Source organism: Bolinopsis microptera, chromosome 1 (genome assembly GCF_026151205.1).
Source record: "Bolinopsis microptera isolate Bmic1 chromosome 1, MBARI_Bmic_1.0, whole genome shotgun sequence".
Lineage (NCBI taxonomy): Eukaryota > Metazoa > Ctenophora > Tentaculata > Lobata > Bolinopsidae > Bolinopsis > Bolinopsis microptera.
Window position 1 is genome coordinate 14,295,452 of NC_087072.1, and position 22,144 is coordinate 14,317,595.

At 39.9% G+C, this 22,144-nt stretch overlaps 1 protein-coding gene and 2 long non-coding RNA genes across 3 annotated transcripts; 1 reads left to right on the forward strand and 2 right to left on the reverse strand.

Moving 5' to 3' along the window:
* Positions 1-1,275: 1,275 nt before the first annotated feature.
* Positions 1,276-3,276, forward strand: LOC134818347 (uncharacterized). The gene has a single exon (XM_063827896.1). It carries the CDS (start codon positions 1,276-1,278, stop codon positions 3,274-3,276), a length of 2,001 nt encoding a protein of 666 aa, XP_063683966.1.
* Positions 3,277-6,756: 3,480 nt separating this feature from the next.
* LOC134821404 (uncharacterized) lies at positions 6,757-7,738 on the reverse strand. The gene is made up of 2 exons (XR_010161011.1): positions 7,486-7,738; positions 6,757-7,354 (listed from the first exon to the last, which is right to left on the reverse strand). It is a non-coding gene; the product is annotated as an uncharacterized LOC134821404 (long non-coding RNA).
* Positions 7,739-20,158: 12,420 nt separating this feature from the next.
* LOC134820329 (uncharacterized) lies at positions 20,159-21,867 on the reverse strand. Its single transcript, XR_010160871.1, has 2 exons — positions 21,660-21,867; positions 20,159-20,768 (listed from the first exon to the last, which is right to left on the reverse strand). It is a non-coding gene; the product is annotated as an uncharacterized LOC134820329 (long non-coding RNA).
* Between the last annotated feature and the right edge of the window lie 277 nt (positions 21,868-22,144).

Below are 22,144 nucleotides of genomic sequence, written 5' to 3' on the forward strand. Positions count from 1 at the left end.
CCACGCCCTCAAACAGTTTCGTTTACCAATCTAGTTGCCTTTGGAATTCATTCCGTCAGATGTTGGCACTGAACGACCTTGAAATCACTCATGGTGTATTCAAATCAAAGGTTAAAAAAATTTATTCTCTCGTCCCAGGGTAAAGGTGACCAGAATACCTGGGCCCCTTTGGCAAACTTCCTGAACTCAGGCAGCTTGAACGACTAAATTTGAAAAGTAAAACTTCTTGTCTGAATGAACTATTAGACCCTTAAGAAGCTGATCCGCATGTCTCCGCTACTAAAATGTTTAATGAGCCCAATCACTCATCACTTAACAGTTTTATCTTCAAAGTGAGTTGTACAATCTAAGTTGTTTTAAGTAGCTGTTGATTGTGTAAAACAGGAGTGAACTGATCGTTTTCATAACTTCGCTTTACAATTTGTACCATAATAAAACTAGCACTGCCATGGGGTTCAAAAAGGGTCATTGTAAGCCTCCAGCGTAATGGTCCTAAGTCTCTGCCCCATGCGGTACCTGTCAGCATCAGCTAACAGAATAGCCCTAACATAACGATCAGGTCACAAATTAGGTCCCTATAATGATTTAATATTGTTGAATAAAGAGATTTGAATATGATATTTGTTTTATTCTGAATATTTGTTTTATTCTGACATGTATACTGCACAAACAATTTGTTGGAATATTATAAATAATACTACGAGTATGCCTCAATTATCATAGTTATACTCATTGCCAGCTCAATTAGCCCCATACCAGTCATATAATTGTAATATCTTCTATGAGGGCAATTCTGTATATTTATACATCTTGAATTGTCAGGAATCTCAGCGAACGATAATAACTAGACAAACGAATAATTCAACCTGAGAGTACCAAAACTCAGCTTAATTGCGGTGTAGTGTTCCAAATTTGCCGCTCATAGAAAAGTTTTGGTGTTTAGGCAGGTACGGAATCGCCCTTTTTGCAAAATATTACCGCACCTAAATGTAGCCTCTGCAAAAGATTGAAGACCATAGGAAGACCATACATATTCCTTTCTAGTAGAGGTGAGCCACATTGTGGCAGTTTTCACAGCAGTTTGCTTGGCCATAAGTGTTTCAAGTTCAGACATTAACGTGTCAGCTCCTCCAAGTCTTTCGAGTTCTCTTCTTCTTTCCTCCTCTCCTCCTGCCTCTCTCATCTTCTATACCTGACTGATGAACATCGTCAACGGTATAATTTCCTGGAATGTTGCAAACATTCATGGCTTGCACACTCACTGCGGACCATACAATGAATATTGTCATTGTTAAAATCACTGATCCCGACAGCAATCTCAACACCTTTGTTGTCAATAGCTACATCCCACCTAAAAATAGCAAACAGAAAAACCGCACTAACTGCTCCGAGGCAAACTTTGATGCCCTTCAGGAAAAAATAACCAGCATCAAGAATAACCCCAGTGATGAGCTATTACTTCTTGGTTACCTTAATGCCAGGATAGGAGTAGCTCCAGATTTTCATATGTATGACAGAGCGGACGAATTCGAGCTCTTTCCAGAAACTGGCAGGTCTTCCGACTTCATGGTTATACCTGACGTGGTACCTATATCTCAAAATAGGAACAGCCAGGACAAAATTACCAATAGACACAAAAACCTTTTGCTTGACCTCTGTGGATCGCAAAACCTCCTGATCCTTAATGGACGTACCATCGGTGACTCTGCTGGAAAATACACATGCTACAAGTGGAACGGAAACAGCGTAGTGGACTACTTCATTGCATCAACATCCTTTCTTCACCGTTTCAAGAGCCTCTCAGTGGGTGAGCACACTCTGTTCTCCGATCACAATCCAGTCTTACTCAGCCTTTGGCATAGACGCAGGGCCCCTCAAAGGAATAGTCAAGCTCCCGCCAGTATCTACGAGGAAGCTCCCTTTCGATACAAAATCACAGAAGAGGGTTTAGCCAACTTCACAAAATCATTTGAACAGCCTGAGTTCATTCAAGGAATCTCCCAACTGACCAAAGATGTCGAATCCACTCCAAAAACCCATGAGGCAGTTGAAGCACTGAATAGGCATATTACAGAACTCATAAACGATGTCGCTAAAAAAGTGTTCGATATCTCTAAACAAACTAAGAATCCAAAACCCAAGTTCGCCTCATGGTTTGACGGCAAGCGTCACACTGCACGACGCCTTTTCAAACGGTCAATAAAAATTGTCGACAATAATCCTGATAACCAGAGAATCAAAACACGGCATCGTGCCAACTCTAAAGGATATCGAAAGATTGTCAATAAGAAAAGGGATGACTTCTTCAATAGCCTTAAAAAGAAGATTAAAAACGGTAAAACTATATCCTGGAGAGATTTCAAGAAGCTTAAGAACTACAAGAAGGAAGAAGTCCAAACTGAAACGGAGCAACTCAACTCTTTCCATCAGTTCTACTCTGAGCTATATTCTGACAATCATCCAACCGTAGACACTCTCACTAAAAGAGCTCTCCTCGAAGAAGCCAACGCCCTATCCGAGGGATCTGCCCCTAATGAGTCACTGAACAGCCCATTTACATCGGATGAGCTGAACGCTGCGCTAGGCGAACTCAAATCGGGCAAAGCATCTTCTTTTGACCACATCAGCAACGAAATGCTCCGGGGTCTGAGCATGAATATGAGGTCGCTCCTCCTCAAACTCTTCAATTTGTGCCTGGAGACAGGAGTTTACCTCTGGAGCAAAAGTGTGATCACACCAATTCACAAAAAAGGGTGCATCAGGAACCCTGACAACTATAGAGCAATAGCAGTCTGTAGCTGTATCGGAAAACTGCTCTCTACGATGCTGCTATCTCGGCTCGTTAATCACCGCCAAATCTCACATCCTGATCCACCCAACCAAGCAGGCTTTACCAAAGGAAGTCAATGTAATGACCATATATTCACGCTGATGTCCACCATAGAAAAATACAAGAAAGTCAAAAGTAAAATATATGCAGTGTTCATTGATCTTCGCAAAGCTTTCGATCTAGTCTGCAGACAAGCTCTCATGTTCAAACTAGCCTGCTATGGTGTCAATGGTGGCTACTACGACATCATCAAAGACATGTACAGCAAATCAGAGGGTCATATCAAGATGAATGGTAAAATCAGTGAAGCATTCAAGATCCTTAAAGGGACTGAACAAGGACACCCACTTAGCCCTGAGTTTTTCAAAGTTTACTTTAAAAAGCTTTCTGACCTCGAACTGCCCGACACTCGCTGGACTTTCAGTGACTCACTTAGCGTGGGCTGATGATCTAGTAATCCTCGGCCTAGATCCTGAGTCTCTCCAAAAGTTGCTTACGATTATTGGGGACTACTGTAACGAATGGGGTCTGGAAATCAATATCTCCAAAACCAAATTCATGGTCTTCAATGGCAAAGGACCAGACATTCCAAATTGGCGTCCTTCCATCCACGAAAGAGATATCGAGATGGTCTCCAGCTACTGCTATCTTGGGATTATTATAAGCAGCACAGGGAAATTTCGGCAAGCAACTGACTCTCTATACCGTAAAGGACTTGGAGCTTACTTCAGCTTGAGAAGCACTATAGACCGGAGATTCGTTGATGCATCCTGCCTTAACAAATTATTTAACACCCTTGTTAAGCCAATTCTACTTTACAGCTGTCAAGTTTGGGCCCCGGTTCTACCCACCGTCAATAAGGTCCTCTCTAGCTTCAGCAAGTTTCACAATCTTGATCATGCGGTCTCTCACATCGCTAAACAGCAACTTGAGCAAGTGCATCTACGACACCTAAAATACCTTCTTGGTATAAACAGAAGGGCAGTCAATGCTACAGCCTGGGGAGAAACTGGCTCATACCCAATCATTATTGAAATGTTGAAACTGAGTACTAAATATTTCAAAAGAGTTATGAGCCTCCCCTCTACACAACTAGTCAAAGCTGCAATGACTGAGCAGATTAACCTCAAATTGTCATGGTTTGTAGGCATCGAATCAATCATCAAATCATTCAACAACATCGACCTTCTTGAAAGGAATTCATCGTCGCTGTTGAACGCAGCCTCACTCGCAGACTCCTGCAGCCCTGAATTAATCACAGAGAACCTGAAAAAACAGTTCCGCGATTCCTGGGGTTCTCTTGTGCAAGATTCTAGAAAGTTATCATTCTACAGTGAAGTCAAAACAGAATTTGCATGGGAGCCATATCTAACCTATGCTAGGTCTTTTCATGGACAGAAGGGCAACCACACAGATTCGGTCCAGTTCTCATCACCTTCGAATTGAAAGGGGGAGATATTACAAAACTCCAATTGATGAAAGGAATTTCAAAATCTCAGTGGAAACCTACTCAACAATGTTGGTAATGGTAGCTTCAATCTTGCCTCCACGTTCATGTCGCAGTCTGATTGCAAGGATACTCCCAGTGATGAGGACGTAAGTTTGATCAAACTCTCAACCAGCACCATTAACAAGATCTACAGACTAACCCTCAACTTCAAAGACAGTCTGAAAGCAGATAATTAGTTTACTTTCTCGGTTTTCTTTTTTTTATTCTTTCTTCCTTTTTCCTCTCCTCCCTTTTTCCTCCCAGCTTTGAATCTGTGACGGATGTGATGGAAGGCTTGCGTTCACTTTTATCCCTACATGGGCTCCCGGCCGTGCGTCCATGTAGGAGCTGTGGGGCCTTCCGAGTGATAGGGTTACAGTGACTGCTAGTAGAGAAAATATGAAGGTTCCACCAGTAGACATTAGTATCGAAAGCAGGGCATTGGCTCGACCTCCGAGGCGGGGTATCCGTGAGGACCCTGGTCGTAATCAGCTCTGCACTGTTTCAGTGTATCCTGATGCCTGAAATCTCGGACACTGCCTACGTACGGGGTAGACAGCCACGGATGATTTTGTCTGTGAGCTTTTCATCACTTCCTGACATGAGCCAGACTCCAGCTGCATCCTTCCTTTTCCTTTTTCTTTACTTCCCGTTCAGTCTACCTCTTCATCATCAGTTAGAGTTGCCTCGCCTTGCATTCGAACTTTGCCACCACAGTTCACCACGGCACCTCTTTTGGATGCCTCCTGCCGGGCAACACTAGCTCTCAGACACTGGCTTCTGTGTGTTTTCTGTGGCCGTGTATTCCGTTTTATGCCACCCTCTCTGCCGTTCTCGTGCTTGCGCCCACCCACTCATCAGTGGGCTGTTCATTTGACAGAGTTACTGGCTGGCACTCCCATCATCTTCTCACTCACCATCACTGCCCAATCAAATTTATGCAATCAAAATCACTATACACCCATAATCATATGATCAAAACACAAAGCTTTGAAATATACTCTTTTCTGTTTGAGATTTGAATAACGTTACTGTAATGCTCCAAATTATATTTTAAATGTTCAAAAAGAAAAAAATGTTCAAAAAAATGTTGAATAATGGATACTCTTGTTCTGAACAAAATCTGAATGCAACTCCAAGAAGTCCTCGCATTTAACAAAATCCCTTTTAAGTTTCATGACATTCTCAACACTGGTCTTAAGATCTTTCAGCCCATTTAATGAAAACAAGTTTAAAACATTGGTAACAGAATTCAGATCCATAGTGATGGGTGGAAGAGGAAGGAGAAAATGGCGGTGAAGTGTATAAATTAGCCCAGGAAGTGATGCGTTGCTAGTAGATACACACGGTCACGTCATCGTCTCTTCTATTGCTTTTACATTGGGACCTCAAATTATTTGTAATATAGAAATGTTGAAAGTATTATAAACACTACAACCAACATTATTTATTTGTTCGGAAATTAGGACGATTACCAATCATGTTTTTAGTGACCAAATTGAATAATCGGAATGAATCCTCTAAATTTTTTAAATGCACAAAAACACGATTTGGAAACATGATAAAAACAGTTTGCGGATTGACGATTCGGCAATGAATTAGTATTACGCAGTTCGAGCGTTCATTTTAATGTCTGCCCACAATTATGTCCGTTCACGCAATGTCCGATCAAATAACATCCGATAAATTAAAAAGTTTTACCTCACCGAATCACGTCAGTACTGCTAAGTGCAATTATTGTGGACAGATCGATGCCACACACACACACACACACACACACACACACACACACACACACACACACACACACACACGCACACACACACACACACACACACACACACACACACACACACACACACACACACACACACACACACACACACACACACACACACACACACACACACACACACACACACACACACACACACACACACACACACACACACACACACACACACACACACACACACACACACACACACACACACACACACACACACACACACTTCGTATTACATAATATGTGAATTGTGAACGACCCCGTTATGTACAATTTTTCGTTTAAAGTCACCTAATAATGTTTCTTTTCTGTAGACGTATTACTATTAATATTAATAGTTTAATTGGTCGTTCATTGGGTTTGGTCGTTCATTACGTAATCACAATTTTCTTTTTTACCTCTGTTAGTGATAAATTTAGAAATTGATCGAATATCTGGCTATAATAGTAAGTAGTTTAGAAGATGCTTGGCCGAATATCATAACAATGATTTCGGCTCATATTCATGAATCATGATAGCATGATCAGGGTAGAAAGAAACATAGATAAAAGTGTTTTCCAAACCACAAACGTATTTGTTGAAACTCTTACTGCGTTTAGAGACTTTCGGTTTCATTTTTAGTGTATAAAGTCAATTTAAAACTGCATCATATATGGTTGTAGTAAATCGATATTACATTTTTTACCATACATTTCATATTCCATGCTTGAAAAAACTTTATAACATATTTGTGACTGTGCCACTTAAGACATATTTTAAATTGTTCATTCTTTTTAACATTTAAGAAAATTATTCATACTTTATAATTATAAGAGAGATTGTTTTTGTTTTACTACCTATCAACTCAAACTTGGTTTAAACTTTAACACAGGGCTATTTAGTATTACTAATTCGCCCGCCTTAAGATTATTAACCTAACCAAGTAACCAAGGTTGTGCGCAGCGTCCTGTGCACTTAAGTTCTCCTGATCGCTTGCACCTGCACTTTTTGGAACAGCACTTTTTGGAACAGTCCTCGTCCATCGCATCAACTTTTCCCGGTTTGGTATAATTCACGACATTTTCCCAAGTCCTGTACCGACACATGTTCTTACATTTTTGCTGGGTGCAGTCATCCTTAGTCATGTCCTTTTTACATGTACATGTGTTACAACCATCACTGTATTTGTCACCGGTGTAAGCTCGCTGAGTTTTACCTTCGTTGTCAATGAACAGACAACAGAAAGTACCCTCGCTGCATGCCAGTCGTCCTAAGGAAAATTAGAACTTGTCAAATTTTGAAAAATAGATAATGAATATGTTGAAACTAAGACCGACAAATTATACAGAGGGTGGCCCAGAGCTAATTCATATAATATAAAATTAACAACATGATATTTACCTTGAGGTGAGATAAAGCTGTACATGGGCTTGGTCGTGCATGTGCATTCCTCGCATCCCCTGTAGACCTTTGCTCCGATTTCGATTTTCTTTTTGTCGTGATAACAATAGGTTATTTCAACTTTTTTGGGGACAGTAGGTTTTCTCTCTGAGTCTGGGGGCGAGCTGGAGGAGGAACTTGTACTGGTCGTGGGCGATTCGGCAAAACTTGCACTTATCAGGCAAGCTCCGAGCAGAATAAACTGGAACATTGTATGGCTTGGAAATAATATTGTTATGATACCGCTGTGTAATGATAAAGATATAACAAAAGTTATAAAATGAAATAAACAGTCTGAGAGTTGGACTGCGTACAGTACACATTAATATAGTATGAAACATAAGAGGAAAATTCTTTGTTCGTCGATATTATGATCATATTAGTATTACTGTGAACAGGTGAACTGCATAAATCAAAATTAAGTATTGAATATTGTTCCTACTTTTAACTTGACTTTTTACGAATTATGACCAATATTAATAACCATTTCTCCTTTTAATTTCAAATCATTACATGGCAAATAATTTTAGAAGGAATTACTTGGTACTAATATATATCTAAGGATGCGATAAACCTCTTAACCTCATGTTTGCCTCACGTTCAAGGCTCTTACTAATTCGCTCGCCCAGAAATTTCACGTGACTTTGGTTTTTATGGTTTTGCAGCCGGACAAAACGGTTTTACATAAACCCTAATCCCAACCCTAACCATAACCCCGAAGCTGACCATAACCCTTACCACAACCCGAGCCCTAAACAATCGAATTCATGTTTCACTAGCCTGTCACGTGACCAACATGGCATGGCCTTTTGCCCATAACTCTCCAGGGGAGCATTTTTAGTAACATACAGTTACACAATTGATTTTAAGAGCCTCGAAATCAGTACAGATAAAAGGGGGCATGCAAGCTTTTTGCGAATTGTACGACTTTTTTACGAACAAATTGTCTGATTTTGCAGTAAAATATACCATATCCCGGTGCACATAATAAGTTAACTTGGATGATGATTTAGATCACTCTATAAAGTCTACACTCGACTGTCACGTGACTTCTTCAACCCGTTCTTAGAAGTAGAACGGGTTGAAAAAGTCGAGTGTAGAGTGATTTAAATCATCATCCAAGGTTCTCTAGCTGGCCCTGAACGACTATTCGAAACCTTAGCCCCAATCTGATCCCAACCCTAACCCTAACCCAATCCATAACAAAAGCATATATGCTAAAACCCTAAGTCTAACCCTAACGAAAAATTATACCACCTTCTTTATACGGTCATATCACGTGATCAAGACAGATTTTCGTCAATATCCCGCCAGGGGAGCATTTTATGTAAGGGCCTCAGGAGGTGATTCGGAATCAGCGTCCGAAAATACATCGATTCAAGTTGGTTTAATTCGTAACACTAACTGTCGGGGGCTATTTTATAAAAATCTCGAAGATCGAGCGTAAAGTGATTTAGCAAGCAAGATTGTGCTTTAAAATGCAAGATCGTAGAATGCAAGATCGAAGAATGCAAGATCGAAGTCAATGCAAGAAGCAGAGCAATGAAGTCAGAAGTAGAGCAACGATCTCGAAGCACGAAGGGTTGACATCGTCAATCAACTTAATAATGTTCGGTCGACGCGAAAGAAATATTTGCTTCATTCAGAGGGAGCAAAAAGAAAACATTTCAACTATGCGACTCATAAATAATATTCCAATCCGGATTTTACAGTTACGCGAGAACCACTGAGATAAGAAACCGAGAAGGCTTAATGGAGAATGTAACATCATATGAATGATGTCCCAGAGGTAATACTAATAGACCGAGCGTTGTCTCTAAACTGACTTATTTCAGTGATTCTCGAATTGATTCCCCCTCCCGGCCTCATTAAATGACTACTAGTCTCTAGTACAAGCTAAACATCAAGACAAGGTGCCGTTCTCTTGTGTATAGTTCCGTTCTCCATACGGTTCGGCTTTGTATTAGAGATTATTCTCGATTCAGGCACGCTGATCGAAAATAGACGACTCGAGAATAGACGACTTCAAGTCTCCGTCGTACCCCGTTTTATCGATTCGCATCTACCTGGATATTATAATAGCTTATAATGTTAGTTATACGTACATAACTTCAGAAACCAGAATGTACAGGGTGTTCACGATACATCGGAACGGTTTCAAACATCTGTAGACTAGATTAATTCATAAAGGAGTAACCAGCTACCTAACGAGACATATTTATGTTCAACATAATTCCGGTGACCTAAATGATTTGGGAACGAAAATATGGCAATTTTTACCGAAAACCGATTTTTTTTCCATTTCCTTATTTGTTATTTTACAAAAATGAAACCCAATATTTGAGAAAGAATATATGACATCTAACTTAGCTCTGCAAATACATTATCTTTCACCGCGAATTCGCCGCGATTTTGCCTAGTTGTTGCGGCGCCGCGAATAATTTTGGCCTAAATAATCGCGATTTTCTTATGTCCTTGGCCCAAATTGATATAAAATTGCTAAAATCATTGAAAATTGCTATTTTCACCATTTTCTGTCACTTTTGGAGTCCCGTTGTGATCCAAGTTTTTTTTAAATCTTTTGAAACATTGCATGCTTATCAAAAAATATATAAAATACCTACCAATAAGCAAAAATGTACGGTGATTCAATATTGTGATTGTATGCGCACTCAATACAAGTACAACGTCCGCTCAAAGTTTGCTGCAATTCGTAAGCCATGAATGAATGGGAAAAGCGAGCGACCGATTTCATTGATCATTCTCAGTATCATTTTGCATTTGCGGACAGTTATTCAAATTAATATCATTTCCTTTTGTTTGGGAAAGAGAGACACTGGCACTGACAGCGGTTCACACTCCACTCTACCCATCGGTTATGGTTTAAGGTTTTGGTCAAATATACTTCACGACAATCTCTTGTAAAACAAGGGTTCCAGAAAACCCACTTCCTGATACATAACTATTTCTTATTCCTGTCATCTTTGACATTAAATTAAAACTTAAAATATGCCTGCTGAACGACTTTCGATGAGTCTTAATGCCTGGAAAAACAGTAAAGGGGTTAGGGGGTATAATAGTATAGGCCATAGGGAGTAAATAGTATCATATATATAGCGAGAACAAATACAATGGCGGCGGTCGTGCTTGCCAGCACTGTGATATAATAAGTGCATATATTGATTCTGAACACATTTCACAAGATTTGATCTCGGTTCATGAAGTTTGAAAGAAGTTACTGCAATAAACGCAATTTGGGGTGTGCTTTCTGTGGAGATATAACCTGCGCCTTTTGCTTTAGAAAAGTACCGGGGCGTCATCTTAGGGGGGCACCAAATCGTCGTTTGAATATGGGACAATTTGGAAGAACTTACCGATCTCGGGCTAGGCTGTAAATATAATTTTAATGACCAGTTTGATGGAGAACATTCTAAGAATGTTACAGTAACATTCTTACATTTCTTGTGCATTGTGCTATATGCAATGTGTTACAACTACAGGGATAAAATATATAAACTTACTCTAGAATCCAAATCTATAAAGTGCAGTACGCAGTGAGTATAACTTGGGCGCCATGGGTCTAGTTAGCAGTAGCAAATGGGCGGATTAAACACGTACTTTTTTATCTTATCTTTTAGACTTGTGGCGTATTTAAAAACGCTGAATAATGTACTGTAGACAAATTAAACCCATTTATATCAAAAGTCATCACATTTTCGCTAAAAACAATCTGATTTGGAAGTTAGTCTAATTTCTCGCTATTGTTAGGGCTTTTATTTTTATTTAGCAATAGCATATTAGGCCAGGGATTAGAAATTACGTTAGGGGCAGGTCAGAGTAAACGTTTAGGGATCTGTAATCTGTACACTGTACAGTCACTCAAGGCCATCTTGGCACATTAAACCGGTACAGGTATTAAACCCCCGAAACCGGTGTGCCAAGTCATCTGCTGATGATGTTCACATAACATTATTTCCTCTCTCCTTTATTCCTTCCGTCTTTTCTTAAACTTACAGTTCAGTTACTTTATTTCACCAGGTCTACCTAAGGATCAATTATTCTTTGGTGGGGTTTCACTTCTGGTATTGGCTTCATTCCCGTTCCTTTTCCTTATTCTTTATACTTATTTTTTATATAGTTTAATGAGATTGCAATTTGTATCACTGTTGAAAGTGTGTGGCGGTTCCTCCGCCCTGCCGGATGCGCCAAGTGATAGCTTGTTATTATATGATTTACGTCCTTAGTTTTTGCTAGTTGGCCCTTTTTATGATATTATTACCCCCTTTTGCACAGTTCTTCAGGAGTGTTTCCCTTCATGTTTTCTGTTCCTTAGACCAAACAGGGGCGTGAGCTGCCCGCCCTAGCTACGGTACGAGAAGCAGCGGCAGTGTGTGATCCGGTTATAAAGAGTGTTCTTGGAACAACAGCACTCTGCTTGGCTGCACTGTGACAGTGGGAGAACATTAGTTCATGTCACCTAACGCCCGCTTAACCTTGGCAGCCCCAAGGCATCTGGTTGGTGATGGTTCCCAGGGCTTTTTCAGTTGGAGTCGGCTGTTAAGTTTGTCCTGTAAATTCTTGACTTAAGAAAGGAAATAAAATATATAACATCACATCCAACACTTGGATTCATCCCAACAGTATTATTTCCCCTGATATAACACCGTGTAATAAGTCAAGATGTCTCACCTGTAAACCATTCAAGTCAAGTAATATTTTCACCAGTTACGTTACTAATAATTCTTTCATGTTAACTCACTCTGAATCCTTTTCTTGTAAATCTTCTTCTATTATCTATCTCCTCACTTGTTCTTGTGGTATTCAATATGTTGGGCTCACAGAACAGCGCCTTAATGAACGCATGAATGGACACCGTGCTTCGGTTAAAGCCGGCAAATCCTCCTTTGTCCATGACCACTTTAATACTCCCGGTCATAATTTTCATGACGCCTCCATTCAAATTATTGATTTTATTGACCCTTCCTCTACTGAAGACCCTCGTCTGGCCTTAGCTGACAGGGAACTTCTTTGGATTAATCTCCTGAGCACTGCTCACCCTCTAGGTCTCAATGACAACATAAAAGGTTCTGGTAATATTTCTAAAAGCAACTTTAACGATATTTATTTTAAAAGTAAAATAAAAAGATATAAAAGAGGACATGGCAGAAAAAAGAAAAACAAAAGCCATGAAGATTGACAATAAATATGAAAGTTTAAAAAGAAAAATGTCTGAAAGCAAATACAACTTTTATAAAGATATAAGTAGCCTTCAAAAAGGCGAGCTCAAGCAACTTAGCTCTCATTCCCTCTGCAAATCTGGAGCCATTTTCCTTGTTATACAATCTTTTGCTGGCCAAGACAGCACTTCTTCTCCTAATATCACCTCTGTTAATAGCGAGTTTATCACTTTTCACTATTGTTCTAAAATATTTGATAAACTCCGAATAGAGTCAGTCATTCGTGACTCTAGGATCTTGATTCTTCTCCCTCCAAACCTTACGCCTTTCCTTCCCTTAAAAGTTTACTATAAGTACGATATTCCTGTCGGGCGTAAGCTTTTTAATTATAATAGATTCCTTAAATCACTTGATAATACTACTATTTCCTCCATCCTGGAAGGTGATTGCCCAGTGGCGTAACGTTGCCTGTTGGCGCCCCCCTGCCGAAAAGGCGCCCCCCTGTTGGCGCCCCTTCCCCTTTTGGTGCCCCTCCCTAAAATTGAACAAATTAGGTGATTTTAGAGGATACGCCGGTAAAATCTCTAAAAAAGTGTGTATCTAGAGCAAAACGCGCAGTTTTGCTAGTACTTTAGTTAAGTTTTCGAAATTGTCCCACATTCAAACGACGATTTGGCGCCCCCCTAAGACGGCGCCCCCCTGCACAGCGGGGTCAGCAGGGCCCTTTGTTACGCCACTGTGATTGCCCCTGTTCCAGTAACCCTTATTGCTATCAGCCTCGAGGCCACATCATCACCGGTGACCTTGCTTTCATTGAGCACGAGGATTTAAGAGGCATCATGAGTTACGGTACCAAATTTAGGGAACCTGTGTCTGTTCCTCCTGAGCAAATCTTGGAGAGCCTCAACGAGTGTTCAGCCAACTTCGCCACCCGTATGGCTAGGAAACATGGACTTTCATGTTTGGAATTCCAGGATTGGAAAGATGAGGTCTCCCGGATCTTCACCAATCGCCTTAACTTCCTCTCCTCCTCCCCTAATAACTTCACTCCCTACAATTCCATTCTACAAAGGGATGATGTTAAATCTTATCTCGACAGTCTTTCTTCTTCTTTTATTATTTGCTCCGTAGATAAAGCTTCAAATAATTATGTTTTTGTCTGCAAGAAGTTTTATCTTTTAACCCTTCTCAACGAACTTGGCTACGATCTCACTTCTCTAGAGTGTCGTGGCAATTCTACTTATCATCCGGTTAACTCTGTAGAGGATGATATTATTCAGGAACATGTGAACTTCATTAAAGATAACTTTAATATTCGTGTTTCTGAGGACAACCTTTGTCTACCGAGAATCTTTTGGATTCCTAAACTTCACAAGAATCCTTATAAGTCTAGATTTATAGCTGGGGCCAGTAAATGTACCACTAAGCAGATATCAGTTGTAGTCAACAAAGCTTTAAAAGTTTTAAAAGAATACTTTTCCAAATACTGCAACTCTATCTACAACAATACTGGAATTAACTGCGACTGGAGCATTAACAGCTCTAAACAGTTCCTGGAAAGGCTGCCTAGACTAGAGATTTTTAATATGCAGGTATACGACTTTACCACTCTGTATACCAATCTAGACCTTCAGGTTGTACAGTCACTGCTTTTCGAGCTAATAGATCTCCTCTTTAGTAATACGAATAAATTTATTTGTGTTTCTCTGTATAAGAACAACAATTTTTTCTCTAAAAAGGAATATAACGGATACTTATGTTTTTCTGCTGATAAACTCAAAACAGCTATTACATTTATTCTGTTTAACACTTTTGTTTGTTTTGGGGATCAGATTTTAAGACAAACGAAAGGTATTCCCATGGGAGGGAATTCTAGTAGCCAGTTCGCTGATCTCTCGCTAGGGAAGTGTGAATTCAACTACATGGCACGCCTAATCAAAGAAAAGAAGTTCGGTCTCGCTAAGCTCCTCTCAAGAAACTGCAGATATGTCGACGACCTCAACACCATGAACTATTTGCATTTCTCTAACCTAATCAGGTCCATTTATCCACCTGACCTGCTTATGGAGAGGAGTGGAGACGACAATAAGTCCGTAAACTATCTCGACATCAACATCTCGATGAATAACTCCGGACACGTCGCCACCAAGCTTTACAACAAACTTGATGACTTCAACTTTCCTGTGGTCATGTACACATTTCCTAACAGTAATATTTCCTCTTCTGTTGGTTATAATGTTTTTTACGGTCAGGTCCTTCGTTACTCTTCCATTATCTCTGACCTTGATTCTTTTCTGTGTTCTACCAACACCCTTTATAGGACACTTCTTTCAAGATGTTATAATGACAGACTCCTGAAGAGTAAATTCAGAAAGCTTCTGAAAGACCGACCTAGTATTCTGTACAAATACAGTATACTTGATGTCAGCGACATCCTTGACATCACATTTAACGTGAACAGGTGATCACTGACGAGTGATTGCTAGGGGGTCTTGGCACATTAAACCGGTACAGGTATTAAACCCCCGAAACCGGTGTGCCAAGTCATCAGAGGCACATATTAGGTGCGATGGGTGCGGGATCGCACAATTTACCGTTTTCCGCACATTTCCGCATAATTTATTGTTTTCCGCACATTTCCGAACGTTTTGTAATTTTCTGCATATTTCCGCATAATCTAGCATTTTCCGCGATATTTATAATTTTGAAATTTTCGCGTTAAGATTTTCGAGTGTAAAAACCAAAATATTTTAAAAGTCGGGCTCTTTTAGGACCGTGACTCAGGCCCTTTCGGGACCCTGACCCTTTCGGGACCGTGACCCAGGCCCTTTTGGAACTCATACCTAGGCCACGTGACCCAGTTACCACGTGACCCAGGCCCTTTCGGGACCCTGACCCAGGCCCTTTCGGGACCCTGACCCAGGCCCTTTCGGGACCCTGACCCAGGCCCTTTCGGGACCGTGACCCAGGCCCTTTTGGAACTCATACCTAGGCCACGTGACCCAATTACCACGTGACCCAGGCCCTTTCGGGACCCTGACCCAGGCCCTTTTGGGACCCTGACCCAGGCCCTTTCGGGACCCTGACCCAGGCCCTTTCGGGACCCTGACCCAGGCCCTTTCGGGACCCTGACCCAGGCCCTTTTGGAACTCATGCCTAGGCCACGTGACCCGGTTACCGCGTGACCCAGGCCTTTTCGGGACCGTGACCCAGGCCCTTTCGGGACCGTTACCCAGGCCCTTTCGGGACCGTGACCCAGGCCCTTTCGGGACCGTGACCCAGGCCCTTTCGGGACCGTGACCCAGGCCCTTTCGGGACCGTGACCCAGGCCCTTTCGGGACCGTGACCCAGGCCCTTTCGGGACCGTGACCCAGGCCGTTATGGAACCCTCGTCGTTACCGTACTTCGATTATAGTGTATCAGTTATCATTCGTAACTTCACCACATCATCTGCTTACTCTATATCACATCACAACGTCATGGACCGTTTCCTAAAGAAACGAACAGCTACAGACAGTGACCGGCTGCACGACGGCCAGGCCCCCTCATTATTCGGGGTCCCACGGAGATCAGATCGTGTCACCAATTAGTGACGTATGATTAGTGATGTGATCCATCAGTAGAATTTAATTGACCTAGAAATGGGCTAGATACAGAGTAGAGTTCACATGTCAACTCTGTTCACATAATATTATTTGTTAAATTGTGTTAATACTTTACCATACTACACGTAATAAAACAAATAAACCCTGTTTACAATGAGATAACATCACATGATCGAATCACGTGTTTTGATAACAAAGCTAGAGACTAAGGGGTATGGAGCACACTGCTTTTCATGTGTTTTATAGACTGACCATTAATTCTTTTACACAGATTGTAATTTGTACTACTAGTCTTAACTATAATTCTAAAGATTATCTTTTGTGGGGACCGAGGGCTCGTCGTCCGAGTATAAAGCTGACACTCCTGATCACTACGTTCATAGAAATATTTCCTTTACCCTCATGAGATGTTGTCTGTATATATTGTCTTAACAATTGATCAATGTTCTCATTGTTCCAAATCTCATGATTCAATTTCACTTAACAAATTAACTCCTAACTAACCTTATGCCTAACTTACCTTATGCCTAACACGCATTACACATTATTTTATTTCCTCATCTTTGCCTTTGTTGATTGTTCATCTTCTCGCACAATTCCTTAAGTGGGTGAGTCATCGTCATGTGAATGTTTGCATAATGATCATTATGATCATTATGAGCCTAACATATTTTTTCCGGTTCACTTGCTACACGTTGCGATCAAAAGGGTGTGTCAACGATTTACTTTACTGAAGCCCGCAATCGAAGCTTCCCCCTTGTAATGCGATCACTTATGTGATATACGAGTCAAGCGGTCAGATCTTAAAGATCATGTTTACTTCTTAATGCAATGCCATGATGTACAGAGTTGACATGTGAACTCTACCCTGTAGCTGTATCTAGCCCATTTCTAGGTCAGTTAAATTCTACTGATGGATCACATCACTAATTATACGTCACTAATTGGTGATATGATCTGATCTCCGTGGGACCCCTAATAATAAGGGGGCCTGGTCGTCGGCCTCTCCCGTGACCCATCATCAAGCTCACCACACAAGAAACAGAAGATACCTGCATGGGATCTGATCGACTCTATCAAGAGGCGTCTTCAAATAACTGTCTCCTGATCTCTACCAGATCAAGTCACTGTTCTCTGATAACTGAATCTCAATATTAGGTTCAATCATGGTCTTAGTAAAGAACTACACCTTCAGTAACACATAAACAGACCTATTTTTGATAAGAGCGGCGGTTATACGTTTAGAATTTCCAAAGTCCTTGAGAAAATGCAAAAGAAAACCGCACAATTCCCGCACAAATTTCGAAAAAATCGCCGCACATTTGCCGCATAATTGGTAAAAATTTACCGCACCTTACCGCACATTTAACCTTTATAGTCGGGTGTGGTGCCGCATAATTTCGATTTTTTTTACCGCACCTAATATGTGCCTCTGCAAGTCATCTGCTGATGATGTTCACATAACATTATTTCCTCTCTCCTTTATTCCTTCCGTCTTTTCTTAAACTTACAGTTCAGTTACTTTATTTCACCAGGTCTACCTAAGGATCAATTATTCTTTGGTGGGGTTTCACTTCTGGTATTGGCTTCATTCCCGTTCCTTTTCCTTATTCTTTATACTTATTTTTTATATAGTTTAATGAGATTGATCTAGAGAACTTGTTTAACTAAGTCACGTGATAGTCGTGTTTAGAGAGATTATTCATCATCCCTCGTGTCCATGTTCGTGAGTATCATGAAAATTGAAATCCGCCCTAGTATCCACTGTCCACGCTTTTAGTTTCACTTTTAGTTTTAGGAAAGTATTAATATTAACTGAGGACCACTGGCTTTTTCTGTTCATAAACCGATTGCAGATGCAGTGGAATGACAGGCTGAGCTTCACCCAGTATGAGTAAGAAAGTAGCAGTACCACTACCACCACCCCTGTGCCCTTCACCGTCATGTCCATTTTAATAACCGCGTTATAGAGGAGGAATATTGTATTTAAATTTAATTAAGGAAGTCTCTCCGCTTTTTTGCTATACAAATAATCTCGGGCTATAATTCTAATAACCAAGTTTGATGGAGTACATTCTAAGAATGTTACAGTAACATTCTTACATTTTTTGTACATTGTGCTATATCCAATGCGGATTGTGGTACAACTACCGGATAAAATATAACGTACTCTAGACTCCAAATCTATAAAGTGCAGTACGCAGTGAGTAACTGGGGCACCATGGGTAGTTAGCAGTAGCAAATGAGCGAATTCAGAATTAAAAATGAAGAATGTGACCCTAGCATCTCACTCTCAGGCCCTTTTGACAGAGTATTGTGACAGTGAGGTTGCACATGCTAAGCAGGAAGTCGTTGCGAATCGAGCTAACTTCGCCAACAACCAAGTAAACCATGAACACCTGCAGAAACTAAATGTTGTAGACCTTTTCTTGGACATGACGGATGATGAAGACCTTATTTTACGTAGGTAAATTTTGTTATCTGGTTTTATGTGGCACATTTAATAATTACATTGTCTTAATTACGTGTGATTAATGTTAATGGGACTGGTTAACCTCGCAGTTAACGCACAACACAGAGACCACATCTCTGAGAAGCTGGACCTTATCTTACCTCTACTGCAGTCACGTGATACCGAGACTCTTATCTCCACTCTTACTCTTCTCTACTATTTGCAGTTAGTCTAAAACATATATTTTAGTTTACTGTCTTTTGAACCACCGATGAAAATAATTAGAGAACGAGAGATGGACCACGACAATTTGAATGATCAGACAATAGTTGTAATGTAGTATTTACTATTGCTGACAATTTACTTATAAAGCACTGTATTCCAGTAACGAAGGGGTGACAGACAATGACTTGCGCAGAACGCTTCAACAACTTCACTCGGAGAGTGAGTGTAAGAGAACAAGTAACCTGCTTATCCTTCTCCTGAGAAATTCAACAACTTACAGTTCCAAAACATCTGTATCATGATCCACTATCCTGTATAATAGACAGTATGTTCAGGGGTTTTCAAAAATAACTGATTTTAGAGCACATGCCAGCAAAAGCTGCAGCTGGAAGGTTTAGCATCGTCAGACAAAATCAGTACTGTGTTCAAGTTAATTTCGAACAATAAACTATTTGAGTAGTAGAAGGACCGAAGGGGTAGGGCCAAAAATCAAGATATGAAATTTCCTATGCGCGTAAGTTCAAAACTATTAGTATTACCAAATATCTGAAGAGTAGGTTGACCGATGAAACTAAAATGTGGAATGTGGAAGCTCTCTGAAATGTTTTATTTGAGGATACGAACAGAAGTAGATTCACGTGTAGATTAGTAATAATACAATGAAAAGCAATCCTTCGACTATCATTTGAAGCTTAGATTTTTTGCTACCTTACCGGACCTAATTTGAACGGAAATTAATTGGACGCAAGCGTTAGAAGAAAGTCTGTCCGTTTACGGGTCCGTCCAAGTCAAAGTCCGTTGAAATGTTTTCCCAAAATAATTCCACAACGAAGTTATTGTCCAGGATATTAATACTGTTAGTTTTAATTTCGGATTTTAAATGGTTTTGGATGCCTTCGAGCGTTCACACACACACATACACGAGGGAGGGGGGGGGGGGTTGGGTCTTGATTACGGTTGATTACAGAGGAGGGAGGGAGTAAAAATTGCTTAAATATTGATTACGTAATATGTGAACGACCCCATATTAGGTACTCATTTATTCAAATTTCAAAGACTGATTATGCCTGTCAAACTGGCACTGAAATTTCCAAACGTATTTGTTGTAACTCTTACAGCGTTTAGAGTCTTTCTGTTTCATTTTTAGTGTATAAAGTCAATTTAAAACTGCATCATATGGTTGTAGTAAATCAATAATACATTTTTTACCATACATTTCATATTCCATGCTTGAAAAAAGTTGTTAACATATTTGTGACTGTATTACTTATTCTTAAGACATTTTAAAATTGTTCATTCTTTATAATTATAAGAGAGATTGTTTTTGTTTTATTATCAACTCAAACTTGGTTTAAACTTCAACACAGGGCTATTACTAATTCGCCCGCCTTAAAATTATTAACTAAAGAAAACATGAGACCCAGAGCTCTCGTTAGTGCAGAATACCAAAGTCAAAGAAACCATGAGACCCAGAGCTCGTTAGTGCAGCGTCCTGTGCACTTAAGTTTTTCTGATCGCTTGCAGTTGCACTTTCTGGGACAGTCCTTTTTCCCGTCCATCGCATCAACTTTTCGGGTTTGGTATAATTCACGACATTATCCAAAGTCCTATACCGACACATGTTCTTACATTTTTGCTGAGTGCAATCATCCTTAGTCATGTCCTTTTTACATGTACATGTGTTACAACCATCACTGTATTTGTCACCGGTGTAGGCTCGCTGAGTTTTACCTTCGTTGTCAATGAACTGACAACAAACAGTACCCTCGCTGCATACCACTTGTCCTGAGGAAAATTAGAACTTGTCAAATTTAAAAAAATAGATAATGAATATGTTGAAACTAAGACCGACAAATTATACAGAGGGTGGCCCGCCCAGAGCTAATATATATAATTATGTATATATATAATATAATTCATTTGACCAAAACCCATAATCATGGGTAGAGTGAACCGCTGCCAGTGTCTCTCTTTCCCAAACAAAAGGAAATGATATTAATTTGATTGACCGTTCTCAAATGCAAAATGATACCGAGAATGAAATCGGTCGCTCGCTTTTCCCATTAATAATCTTCCAGTCTATGCTATATTCAATCATCTTCTCCTTGAGGTTCCATATCAATTTTGATAACTCGGTACTCAGTCTGTACTTAGGATTCTTGAAACTTTGTCGATGATTGTACCACCGTGTCTTAAAACTGTTTTCAGTCAATTGGATTGACTGAAAACAGTTTTAAGACACGGTGGTACTAAATCGAAGAAATATAAGGCAGGAGCGGGGCATTGTGGCCTCTGCTTAGACGAGAAACTATACATACTTAAAAACCCAGGCACTATTAATAAAAGATCAGAAATTATTTCTAAATGTAGGCACTCTAGGAAATTCTTAGTTAGACATATTTAGTTAGTATTTATTAGTTATAAGCATTAGGAATTATAGTTATTTATATAGGTTTAGTAGTATTGAGTAATTGTTAATTGTTAATTATAAAATTTGATAAAGGAGCACTGTGTTGTATAATGTTTGCCATTTTTATGTTAATTATGTCACTGAAGATTGCTGTTCACACATCCATGAAACTTATAGGTTGACAACAACATCGTTTGCTTTGTACCGTTAATTATATACATATATAATATAATTCATTAACATAAAATTAACTACATAATATTTACCTTGATCCGCGGGTCCCAAGAAGCTGATATAGGGCTTGGTCGTGCATGTGCATTCCTCGCATCCTTTGTAGACCTTTGCTCCGATTTCGATCTTCTTATTTTCGTGTCGACAAAAGGTTATTTCAACTTTTTCTCTCTCTGGGGGTGAGCTGGAGGAGGAACTTGTACTGGTCGTGGGCGATTCGGCAAAACTTGCACTTATCAGGACAGCTCCAAGCAGAATGAACTGGAACATTGTATGGCTTGGAAATAATATTGTTATGATACCGTTGTGTAAATACGCAACTAGGAATTAGTTTAGTCAGATGAAAGAGATTTTATGGAAGTCAATAGATATTTTTTTTTCAAATGATAAACACTTTTTGTATAAAAGCTGGGCAAATATTCCATATTCGGAAGTTATCATAAAATGGATATAAAACAAACCATATTATCCTATTTATCCTTATCTTGCTAAAATATCCATTACCAATCTTTCAAAAATT